The sequence below is a fragment of the Cystoisospora suis genome, assembly GCF_002600585.1.
Source record: "Cystoisospora suis strain Wien I chromosome Unknown contig_3521, whole genome shotgun sequence".
Classification (NCBI taxonomy): domain Eukaryota; phylum Apicomplexa; class Conoidasida; order Eucoccidiorida; family Sarcocystidae; genus Cystoisospora; species Cystoisospora suis.
Genome location: NW_027156316.1, coordinates 1,805 through 14,735, shown reverse-complemented (window position 1 = coordinate 14,735; position 12,931 = coordinate 1,805). Strand labels below are relative to the sequence as shown.

Here is a 12,931-nt window from a genome sequence, read left to right as displayed (position 1 = left end):
AAAGAAAGAAAGAAAAGAGAGTTGTAGCTATGTGAACAGCAAGAGCAACTGCAAAGATGTGTGTAGGTATGTCAGGAGGCTATCTATGAAAGTCGAAGAAGAGAAAGACAAATTTGATATTTAAGAAAGTAGAGAAAGGAAGAAAGAATGAATCGTTGCCGTCCTTAAACACTCTAGGGAGAAGACTGTAGAGCAATCTAGCTTGTCTCCTTGGATGAATGCAACAGCTATTGGAACCCACGTGCGTCCCTAACTCTACTGATGCATATACATATACATACACATACATACACATACATATACATACATATACATACATATACATACATATACATACATATACATATACATACATATACATACATATACATACATATACATACATATACATACACATATATACATATACATACATATACATACACATATATACATATACATACATATACATACATACAGAGACAGATGATGAACATATAGGTACGTGGATATACAGATGCATACGTGTTCAAACAGACATACAGACATATTTGACGTAGAAAGGTTATGTAGAGGGACATACATAGAGATAAGAGGGATGGACTGGGTCGAGAGTTCACGTCAGTACATATGCCACACATCTGTAGGTGCAGACACCTGTATATATAGAAAGTATACATATTTCATACACATGTATACACGCATAGAGAGAGAGACGGAGAGCTTTCTAGGAAATGTGGAGATAGGAGAAGACGACGACATCGCTTGAGGATAGGAAGGATAAGAGGCCTTAGGTCCACTTGCGTCAAACCTCGTATCAATCCTTGCGTATGCACTGCTACTATACACATATATATCTTTATACAACCTTCAGGTATGTTTATATAGAGAGACAATTCTATGCAGTTTGAGGTGTATATACAGCAGAATATCATAGGCCGAGGAAGGAGAAGAGGAAGAAGGAATCTCCGTTCTTATCACGGATCAGATAGCGAACGACGATGGAAGACGAACAGGACACCTCACCTTGACCATAAAACGACAGAAGAACGGAGCGAAGAAGAAGAAAGAGAAGGAAAAAGGAAGAGAAGGAAAAAGGAAGAGAAGAGAGTTACCCTGGAGATAGAGAGAAGAAGAGAAGCAAGATCGGAGTTGGACAGAAGATCTGAACAGACGTGTACGCGTGTCTCGATGCTCGTCCAGAATCGCCGAGAGGGAGGACGACGAGAGACAGGAGACAATCGACGACACCGTTGGCTAGCTGAGGAAGCAGAACCAGAAGAAGCACCGGCAATCTTCCCTCTCATCAGTCTCGATGAGAATCCCTGTGAAAAAGAGACTAATCTCCCAGCTTCTTCTTCGTCTTCTTCCTCTTCGACTTCTTCTTCTCCTCCTGTCTTTTCATCCTTTATCGACGGTGTCAAATCTACAGAGAAGAGCGACTCTCGACATACCACATCTGTTTCGGTATCGAGAGAAAGAGAAGAAGTTACACTTGAAGGAGAAGAAAAGTCAGCATTCTTTTCATTCGAAAACGAAGAGAAAGAAGAAGACTGGGCTGCAAGAGCGACAAGAAAGGGAAGATCTTCAGGCGCGCAACTCCACACTCGCTCAACAGTAAAGAAATGCCAGTCTGGAGAAGAAAAAGAAGAAGACGAGGAGGAGGAAGAAGAAGAAAGAGGAGAAAGAGAATGAAAAAGATTCCTCTCCTTCTCTTCGTCGTCGTCACTTCCGAGTTCAGCAGGTGAGTTGGCCTTGTATGGAGTCTTTGCATGCGAAGTTAGAGAGGAAGAAGAAGAAGAAGCAAGAGAGAGAGAGGTAGAAAAGAAGGAAGAAGAGAGAGGTAACACTTTCGATCTTTGGAGGCGTAGAGATGATAAGAGGAAAGGGACGCGGTGCTTGTTGAAGAGAAAGAGAGAAAGAGAAGAAGAGGAAAAAGTCCGAGTAGGAAGGAGAGACGATGAGAGAGGAGAGAGATAGAAAGCGAAAGATATATGACGTGTAGGAAATCGATAGGACACCCGAGGGGAAAGAAAGACAGGAAGTGACGAAGAAGAAGAAGAGAGAGAAAGTGAAGAAGAACAAGGGCGAAGGAAGGAAGACGACCGATGTGTAGGACCGAGAGAAGGAGGAGAGGAACGTTTGAAAGGATTGAGAGATAATGAGGTGTATATACACCTGCGCCATTGCTGTTCATGGACTCCTTCAGTAGAATAGTCACCATGATCATTTTGAGTAAGTTTCTTCGTCTGAAGAGGAGAAGAAGAAAAAGAAGAAGTATTACAGCAGTGCTTTGAAAAATCTAGATCAGCTGGAAGAGAGAAACTCCTCTCTTCTTTCCGCCTCCTCTTTCGCACCCTTAGTGATGGTGAAGTAAATCGATCTTTCATCTTCTTGATGTATCTGCATATACACTCGGAGAGAGGGAGCTAGGACAGACGAGGACAAGAAGAAGTTAGTCGTTATTTCCTTCTTCTTTTAGACGAGAGGACTGGTCTGCGAGCTATCTCCTGTGAAGAAAGAAAAGAGGGAGACAGACGGAAAAAGAAAGAGAAAGAAGAGAAGAAAGTCGATGGGAAGGTAGATACACACACGTGTCTCGATTGCACGTTACTGCGGCTTCTAGCTCATATAGCATGCATGCATGCATCGATGCTAGGACATCTGTCGATCTTTTCTCCCAAGGGGTAAGGAAGACAACAAGAGAGGAGAAGGACAGAAGATAAAAGAGAGGACCAAATACTCAGGCTTTTCTGCTTTAGTAGAAAGGTGAAGAAGGACATCTCTCTCTCAGGAAGAAGGAGAGAAAGAGACAAGGGATCAATCGGAGAGAACAGGCGAGAGAGAGACCATCTTACACCGCTCTGGGCGTGCGTGCAGTCCTCATAGGCGTCAAGTGCGTCCACGTAGCTAGTATCGATTCTAGACAATCGACGTTTGGTCAGGAGAGAGGAGAGAAGGAAAAGGGAGAATGAAATACTTTCTCACGAAGTGTCAGTCATCTTCTCAGATGGGCTCCGCTTTTGTTTATTCTGTCGGTGTCCCTTCGTTGTCTCAGAAAGAGCTGAGACGATGAAAAGAGATTCCTTCTCTTCTCCTCGTGTGGGGTGAACACGAATAGATAGATAGACGAATAAGCGGATGGATAGGGACAGGGGGGGGACACCAATATACGTCTATAGGTGCTGACTGGTAGACTACATAGATAGATAGATAGATTAAGGATCGGTAGGTAGATAGATAGATAGATTAAAGATAGCTAGATCGATCTGGATCAATTCTGGTTCGCCGGGACTTGAAGAGTTCGGTAGAACGTGGTTAAATGGAATCTTCATGACGAACCCTGCGCATTCACTAATTCCTGGAAATATAGCTCGTTGGCGTGTCCGGGAGAAGTTCTCGGCTAGCCTAAACTGCGTCGCCAGGCAAAGTCTTTTCTCCGCGTCAGTCCCTCGAGATTGCTCTAAGGGCAGAAGAAGATTCGCAGCGATCCATCCTCCGATGCGGGCCGCTCGAGCCTTTAACGACCGTATGAGAAGCGGGGGTCGTTGGCTCCGCTCGCGGGAAGAAGAAGAAGCAACAGTCGCCACGCCTATAGCTCTTTTCTGGGTGTCCTACAGTCAGTCTTGCCTGATGTGCCTTGGGGCATGACTCTTTTCAGATGAAAGGGATTAATCATCCCCGATATACACAGTCCTCCTAGAAAGACTGTGTATCGGCTTCACCTAACTACCTCTCTACCTCCCTCCAAATCCCTTCGTCAGATGGAGGTCTTCCTTAATCGGAGGTAGAGAGATAGGTAGATTGAAGATAGATAGATAGATAGTTAGATTGGAGATAGATAGATAGATAGACTAAAGATAGATAGAGTATAGATAGATAGATAAAGATAGAGAAATAGATCGAGAGGTGTCTAGGATGCGTCATATGCACCTTAGACACCTCATCCGGTATGTTTTGTGGGTCCTCTCATTGACTCTGGACGTTGTGTGAATGTCTCCTTCTTCATGAACGTTAGGTTCCTGCGGTATTCTCTAGGCCTTAGGTGTTTTCTCTCTTTATTCTCTCTTAAGCCTTGTCAGTGAATGAATGGGGGGGGCCCTTCTCTTTTCTTACTTCTTCTGTTCCTCTTACTCTTCCTCCTACCGCCACAACTCCTATTCTTATTGTTTGAATTCTCTATCCTCCTTCTCCCACCACTTCTCTCGCTCGTGACTCTCATTCTCTGCTTCTCTTTCTCTTCCTTCCGTCATAGGACTTTTCCCCTTTTCTCTCCTTTTTGTGTATCATCTTGGTCTTCGTTGCTCTTCTTTCTCTTGCCTTTGTAGACCCCAGTCAGTGAAGCTGCTGGACCTTCTTTCTCTCTTTTTTCTTCTTTTATATCTCTTTCTTCTTCTTCCTCTTTCTCATCATGTTGTCATCTCTTTCTTTCTTTCTTTCTCTCTCTTTCTTCTTCTTCTTCTCTATCGTGTGCTCCCCCTGCTGCTTTTTTCCCTCTTCTGCTTCTTCTCTTCCTCGTTCTTCTTTACTTCTTCTTCTTCCATGGGTTGATCTTCTTCTTCTTTGCTTTTCTTCTTCTCCTTGTTAGTCTTCAGGAGAGAAAGGATCGCGCAGCTCGGAAAATTCAGAAAGTGTTTCGAGGTCACCGAGAACGCAAGAGGTACGGCAAGGCACCTCCTACTCCTACTCTCCTTCTTCTTCTCCTTCTTCTTCTTCTGCTGTTCCTATTATTCCTATGTTGATGCCTCCCATGCAGAGGGCTACTCAATCATTCATTCATTCATACTCTTCACTCTTCACTCTTTCTTTTTCTATTCAATTTGGCAGTTACACTCTATAGGTGTCTATCAATCCATATATGCATATATATATATATATATCTTGTATGTATCTATGTGTGTATGTATCTTCTATTGCTCGCTTTCTATCCAAGATCTCATCTTCCTCACTGTCAGTCACACTCCTTATCTATATGGATACTTCTGTATCTACATACATATCTATATATCTAAATATCAGATTATCTATATACAGGTGTTATGTATATGACGTTTTGTAGTACGTAGGCTTATGTGTGTGGAAAAGAGAGACTATACATACCACTAAAAGGCAAGAAGCTTTTCTTCCTCGTCTTTCTCTTTCTCTTGTATGGATGTATGCATGCGATCGATGGCCATGGAAGTATGAGTATGGAAGTGTTTCTCATCTATCTCCATATATCGAGACTTTTTATCTCTCTAGGTGTCATGCCTCCTGTCCTCTCTCTTTCTTTCTTTCTTCATTCTTTCTTTCTTCATTCTTTCTTTCTTTCCTTCTTTGTCTGTCGTCTTTTGTATTGCAGAACGAAGCAGCAAATGAGACAGGCGAGGGCGAGAGCTCTCATGAAGAAAGCTGCCGCGGTAAGCCTGCAACATACAAATACACAGGAAAAAGAAGATATCTCACTCTCTTTCCATCCTCTTTCTTTCTCTTTCTCGTTCTCTCTCTCTCTCTTCATTCTTTCTCTTCTACTTATATCGTCTTCTTCTCTTCTCTCTTTCTCTCTCAGTCATACGTATATCTATCTGTTTATCTATCTATTTATGTGTTTCTCTTTCTGTTCAGATACATCCTTCGTATCATCGTTTTCTCTTCTTCTTCTTTTTCTTTTGTGTGTCTCATAGTGACGGCCATCCCATCTGGGAACCTCTGTCTTCTTCTTCTTCTTTTCCTATCTTCCTATTCTTTCCTCTCAAATTCGTCGTTTCTACGACTATGAGAGATTTCATTTTTTTCTTCTTTATTCTTTATACAGACAGAGAGACTGGAGTGTCGTTATCATTCTGTCTATGTGGCGCGCATGCTAGCTACATCTTGAGAGATCTTTCTTAGGTCTACCTCTTTCTTTCTCTCTTTCTCTCTATATATATTCAGGCTTAATGGAGCATCACACATACACCGCCTTCTCCCTTCTATTACATAGGTAGTTTCATAGATTAGAGATAGGTGGATAGATACATAGATAGAAAAGCGTCTGTATGGATGGATGTATAGAGACATCTCTATCTAGAGCTACACACAGGGTGTCTGCCTAGTAGCCGAAACAGTCATCCGTACTGTATGTATTCTTATCTATCTACCTATATATCTTCCTATACATATATATGGATCTTTGTATGTATCTAGAGTGTTGTTTCGAGTAGCTGTCTGTGACGCCTCTATCTCTATCATAGAAATTCAACCTTGACAGAGGCCTCATCTTCTACAGAAAAAGACAGATCTATCTTTCTTTTCTTCTTACCTTGTATTTTATCGTTGTCTATGTATCTATCTATCTTTCCTCTCTTCTTTCTCACTTGCTCTGTGTATCTATCTAGACTCTATCTATTGATCTCCTTTGATCGCTCAATTAACCTCGAATCGATGTATGTGTGTGTTTATATCTCTTGGCATGTCTTGCCTTCTCTTCTCAGATAGGATACGCAGGAGTTGGTGGAATTAGATGGAAGAAGTATATGATAGCTCATCGACAGGCTCGGGCAGCGACGAGAATCCAAACTAACTGGCGGAGACACGAAGCAGAAAAGCTTCTCTTAAGACTGAAATATGAGCGCATGCGCCATGAAGCGGCTACGGATATACAAAGAGTGTGGAGAGGATACCTAGGAAGGCTAAGGGTGCAACTAATGAGGCTTCTTACACCCTACGCTATCACTATACAGGTATGGACGGCTCTTCTTCTCAACAGCCTTCTCTCCTTTTCGTCTTATCTCTCGAGCGAGAGAGGCTTAGTTTGTCTGCAGAGAGAGAGATCTGCATTTATAGACGTCTACCTCTTTGTTGCATCTATACACATGTAGAGATCTATGCATGTCGAGAGACATAGAACTCTCTATCCACACACACAGATACACTGTTGGGAGTGGAGTCACTATAGATGTCTATCTACATCCATACACAGGCTCTCCCTTCCATCTATCTTCAGATGATGATCCGTCTCTGTCTCTGTCTCTCTCCCTCTTTGTGTCTCTGTCTCTCTCCCTCTTTGTGTCTCTGTCTCTCTTTCCGTTTACTGGTTGAATCAACGGGAAGTAGAGGCGAACGAAACCGACCTAGACGCTTTGCTTCCTTCATCGTAATCCATACACTTCATAAATAGATAGGTCAATCGATAGAGCCAAATTGGATTCTAGATAGATAGATAGACTCTAGATAAATATTGAGGGATGTGGGCGACTGGAGGCGTGCTTGCCTGCCCCTCCCCTCAGTCGAATCGTTTCTTTTAGTTTGTGTCATTTCTTTTTCTCTTCTTTCTTTCTCTTTCTTTTCTTTCTTTAGAGATTTTGGAAAGGGTATCGATGCCGGAAATCGGCTCACTATCGAGCCCACGCTAAACTGTAAGGAAATCTCTTCTTTCTTCTTCTTCTTATCCCTAGTAATCTGGCCATAGACTCTTTCTTTCTTTTTCTTTCTTTTTCTTTTTCTTTCCTTGGTCGACGACTAGGCGGAGTGCTTCTCTTAGCAGTCTATGTGTGGAGCTTCATTCATCGTATCAAACACACATCTCTGTTGATCTATATATGTCTACTCTATCTATCTATCTGTATATGGTCTCAAGAGAGTCTGAATCTTCTGTAATGCCTGTCGATGTCTGTGTGACATAGTATTGATCCTATCTATAGAAAGGCTGTATATGTGTGTGTGTATCTTTGCATGCATGTCTACATAGCTACAGTGTTAACAAGTTGTTGACTCCCTCGTATTTCTCCAAATCTTCTTTGGATTGTATCATTCCTTCGTCAAACACTCTTCTACAAACGATTTATTCATTGCTATAGCTCCTTGCATGCATATATATATATACATATATTCATATATAGCTGTATATACATACATGCTTGTTGAGAACGATAGTGTATAATAGATAGATGCATGTATGTATGTGTGAGAATCGCCCTAGGAGTGAGAGATTTTCTACTGCTATTCCTTTTGTCTCTAGCGTCATGTACAGTGACCATCTCTATTTCTCTTCTACGCCTTTCTTCACACTTCTCCGTAACTCCCACATCTTAGACATACTTTGATCTATCGACCTGTATCTACCTGGATCTACGTGTGTATCTCCCTATCTGTATCTATCAATATCTATGTATCTTTCTATCTCCTTGGGACAGGGTGGGCTTGCTCTCTCCCTACTTCGTATCTCTTTGAAGACCACCTCGTACTTAGACTCTTCTTCTGCCTTGGATATACGTACCTATGGATAGATAGATCTCTGTCTAGATATCTGTATGTGTATGGATGTGTATGTGTATGCCTGTCCGTCTGGCGGTCTGTGTGTCTGTTTAGATTTGATCGAATCCGTCGGGGTATAGTGGAGGATCGGGCACGGCTAATTATGCAAAGTTGCATGCGGAGATACCTGGTCCTATCGCGACTTCAGAACCTCACACAAGCTGCTTATAGCATGCAAAAGTAAGCTAGCTGCACAACGCTCGCTCTCTCTCTTTCTCTCTCTTTTCTTTCTTCTGTCGTCTTCCACCCGTTCCTTCTTTGTTTCGTTAGCTCCGATATCTTCAAGAAAATCTCATAAAGACGTTTATGCACATACAGATAGGTCAAGGATAGATAAATAGATTAAAGGTAGATAGATAGATTACAGATAGATAGATAGATTAAAGATGGATATGTATATGTATGTATATATATGTCTATCTTTACGGTCCTTCTGCGGGCAGTGGGGTGTGCAGTGAGGCATCGTATTTTCTCTTGTTTCTGCCCGTATTTCTCTTTCTCTGTATGTTATAGACATAGCAATCTATGCCTGGTCTTCTCTTATCCTTCTTTAGGCAGTCAGACGAGAAGTTACGTCGTTACTTAGTTTGGTGCAAGTCTTTTCCTCTTTTACACTTTTCCTCTTCTTCTTTTCTCGAGTGTTTCTTCTATTCTAGGGCCTGCCATTTTTCATTGTCTTTGTGTGTTCTTTCGTGAGAATTGGTAGGACAATTGAATTGCATGCATGCATACAGGCAATAGATGGAAGAGAATCAGGTAGTATGTAGCCTCCTGTCTCCTCTTCATCTGTCAAACCCCTCGTCGATTCCCCTTACACGCCTCTCTTCATCCAGGCATCTATCTGTCTCTCGATGTATCTTCCATATCTCTGTGTACCTATCTCTCTATCTATCTATCTGGTCGTGCTTTTCTGTCTCAAATCTGTCTGTCCCTGTCTCTGTGTACGTCTTGCGTAGATTTGCACAGGCAAAGCTTTTACGTGTGTACGTCGGGAATGCGCATGAAGCGACTCTGAAGATCCAGGCTTGGTGGCGAGGCAATCGAGTGCGGAGAATTCTTCAGGAAGAAAAACTTAAGATTGTCTTAGCAGGCCATATGGTCAGTCATAGCCGTTCACTTGTCCTCCGTTACTTCTTCTATCTTCGTCTTTCTATCGAACTATCTCTAATCTATCTGTCTATCTATGTGGCGCTCTAGAGATGGATATATATGTCTATGGCACCTCTTAGACATGTGGAGGAGAGGGCCTTGCATCGAAAGTGAAGTCACACGGATATACATACATATGTGTGTATCTATGGCTATTCCCTTTCTATCTATCTATCTGTGTATGTATAGATGTGTGTCTGTGAATATGTAGTTATTTGCTCATTCATATATCTCTTCATGTTCCGTGTAGATCAATGTCTTCGGGTGTATGTACACCTTCTAGCTGTTGAATAAGATTTCTACTACTAACATGAGGAAGAAATGAAGATAGACAAACTCAAACTGCATGCACATCAGGAAAAAATCTTAGGGTGTTGCTTTTGTCTTTAAATGTTTCCGCCTGAAAATGTTCTTCTCTCTCATTTTCTTTGCGTCACTTTTCTTCTTCTTCTTTGTATGTCTCTCGACTACCTCTCTTCTCTACAGATCTATCACTCCTTTAGATCTCTCCTGTAGACACATGTAGACACGTACCCGATCTAGCAGTAGACACCACAGACTTGTATATTCGGTATAGGTATATAGATAGATATATGTAGACAGATACCTAGAAAGATCAGCAGATAGATATGGGTAGTGTATTGTGTACTGAGCTGTCTATGTTTATTTATATAGTATCACCTGTGTGAAGAGAAGTCTGTTTTCTTCTCTGTCTATTTCTATTCTTCTTCTTTTGTGCGCTTCTGACTGAATGAATGCATGGTCGCTTCGTGCAGTTGCAAGCCGAGCGACAGACACTCCAGGAATGCCAACAAGCTGTCGTTCTACTAAGGGTAAGAAAGAAAGAAAGAATGAAAGGAAGAAAGAGGCAGAAAAAAAAGAAAGCGATAGAAAGAAAGAAGGAAAAGGTGCTCTTCATCTCCTCCTCAGTTTTCTTTCTAGCAATGACTAGATGTGTGAAATAGAGAGAGAGAATGAGAGAGGGAGATCTCTCCTTCTTCTTCTTGTCTGTTTTGTCTCTGCCTCACAATACGAGGCAGCGGCCAAGGACACAAGAAGCCGCACATATATCTACACATATATATATATATACATATATATGCATATACATATATATATATATGTAGATGTATGTGGTTCTATACTCACATGTATGTGTATATAGCCTATGATATGTGGAGCATGTTTCTATATCATTGCTGGAGATCCCTGGCCGTGTATACACTTGATTCAAGAAGTCTATCTGAAAGAATCTTCTAGAGTCTATATCTGTCTATGCTTTATCTATATATGTCTACCTAAATAACTATATGATACTTTATCAATCTCTCACATTTCGTGTCTTCCTAGACTCCTCCAAAAAGATTCTCCTTGTTTCGTATAGGCCTGCCCTCTACCGTGATATAGACAACAAATAAATTCTCCTACGTGATGCTGTCTATTTTGAATCTAGCTTAATCCATCTAGTTGTCTAATTATCTTCAATCTACGTCTCTCTGTGTCTGTGGCACTCTCTCTCCTACATTCGAGTGTATATACACCTGAGACGTCAGCTGTGTTTGACTCTAGTGAGCAAAGAAATCCATACGTGAAACGCATATCTTCTTTTAAACCTTCTTTCGTCCACTGGCTAAAAGTCAACTTGCAGAAGACCGCTTTTCTTTTTCTTCCTCTTCTCCCTTTCTCCTTTTCTTCTTCTCTCAATCAACTCGAAGAAGCTTCGAACAGAATCTGAAGATAGATAATGCTTGCGATCTTTCCTTCTTGCTGTGTATCTTTCCTTCTTGCTGTGTATCTTTCCTTCTTGCTTTGTATCTTTTCGTGTATCTTTTCTTGTTTCTTTCTAGGATCGAGAGAGGAGGGGTATGAGAGATCGAGGTTGGCAGCTCATTCACGTCAGCGTCAGTATCGAACGAGATGACGTCTACCCTCAAGGTATAAAACCCTAATACAAAGGGAAACATGCTGCAATTCCTATACACATGCATGCATGCATGCATTAAAGATAGATAGATTACAGAATATAGATAGATTTCTTGCACAAGACCTGCATTCTTGCCTTCGCTTTTCTCTTCTCTTTTCTTCAAGAGAGAAGCATAAGCCCCTCTTCATTCTCAGAAATTTTCTCGTCCATCCATTCGAGAACGCCGATGTATCTCTTCGTCTCCGGGTGACTAGCTATATCTATCCATCTAGCTACCTACCTCTCTTTCTTTGTATACGTTCTAGACATGTGCGTATGTGTAGGGTAGATCTATCACGTCTTAGGTACTTCGTATCCCTGGCAATGCTCGGCAGGGCTAGCCGCATGCTTTTCATCTTCGTCTCTCTCTCTAAGAGTCGCCAAGGATCAACAGGATCCCATCTGTATCACACCCTTAGAATAGCATGGAGATCGTCCTATACATCAACCTATCCATATGTGTATTCTTCGTGCTATATATATGCTATATATATATGTATATATATATATATACATATATATATATATCTACATGTAGGAACAATAGTCGGTATGTATGTCTTACTGCATGCATGCATGCATGAATACATATCTATGTATGTGTATGTTATCTGTCTTTCTCCCTCCCTTTCTCTCACTCTCTCTTGTGTTCTCTTTGCACCCCCTCCTTGCTCTCTTGGAATCTCTTCCATTCTCTCCCCCATGTATCTTTCTCTGTCTTGTTTTTTTTTCTCCTTTTGTTCCTCGCATTTCTTTTCCTTTTCTCAGGGTGGGCCGCGGGGATCCGTGCGATTGAGAAGTTCAATACAGCCGCAGAGATGCAGCATATCTGCGTGGGCGCTTTCCATACCGTTGTCGCTACAAGTAGTGGGTATATCTACACATATGGACTGAATGATAGAGGACAGCTAGGCCTAGGTACTACCTCGATCTCGGGCTTGCCTCTACCTCGTCAGCCTGTCGTCAATTTACGCATGCCTATCGAAGTCAAACAGGTCGACTGCGGCGTCGACCACACCCTCATTCTCGATGCGTCTGGACGAGTCTTCTCCTGGGGATCAAATAAATTGTAAGTAGCTCTATCGATCCAAAAGGAGACACACACCTCGTCTCTCTATCTCTTCAACATACCTCTCTGTGCATGCAAATACGTAGAGATAGGTAGATGTACGTGGATGTCTCTTGATCTATCTCTTTCTCTGTCTGTATGCATGGCTATATATATATATATATACATATATGTGAGGGGTACGAAAGGGCAGATGATAGAGGAGGTGGACAAGGGGAATGAGGCTCCTCCTTCACGTGTATAGAGAGACAGGACGTAGGCGATTTTCCTCTTCATAGATAGATCAAAGATAGACTCTTTCATTGAAATCTCAGTACGGTACGGAGGTTTCTATATACATTGATGCATGCGACTAGAGATGTCTTTCTCTTCTCCTCGATGAGAACACATATATCGTATATATGCCACTTCATACATGCGAATGCATGAAGGACACGTAAAAGAGTCTCATGCACTGTGCTACTAGATCTATTCATCTATCTCTCTACCTCTATCTC

The 12,931-nt window shown here is 41.8% G+C and overlaps 1 protein-coding gene across 1 annotated transcript in view; it reads left to right on the top strand.

Annotated features, from left to right (window-relative positions):
- Positions 1–4,574: 4,574 nt before the first annotated feature.
- Positions 4,575–12,931, top strand: part of CSUI_006849 (myosin h) — a gene marked incomplete at its 3' end in the record, with an annotated part of 9,789 nt that continues 1,432 nt past the window's right edge. The window contains exons 1-9 of the mRNA XM_068067000.1: positions 4,575–4,639; positions 5,321–5,378; positions 6,432–6,680; positions 7,297–7,355; positions 8,308–8,433; positions 9,210–9,351; positions 10,179–10,235; positions 11,250–11,337; positions 12,134–12,434. Of these exons, the coding sequence (XP_067921019.1) occupies positions 5,334–5,378; positions 6,432–6,680; positions 7,297–7,355; positions 8,308–8,433; positions 9,210–9,351; positions 10,179–10,235; positions 11,250–11,337; positions 12,134–12,434 (1,067 nt within the window). The remainder of the gene's footprint in view (positions 4,640–5,320; positions 5,379–6,431; positions 6,681–7,296; positions 7,356–8,307; positions 8,434–9,209; positions 9,352–10,178; positions 10,236–11,249; positions 11,338–12,133; positions 12,435–12,931) is intronic.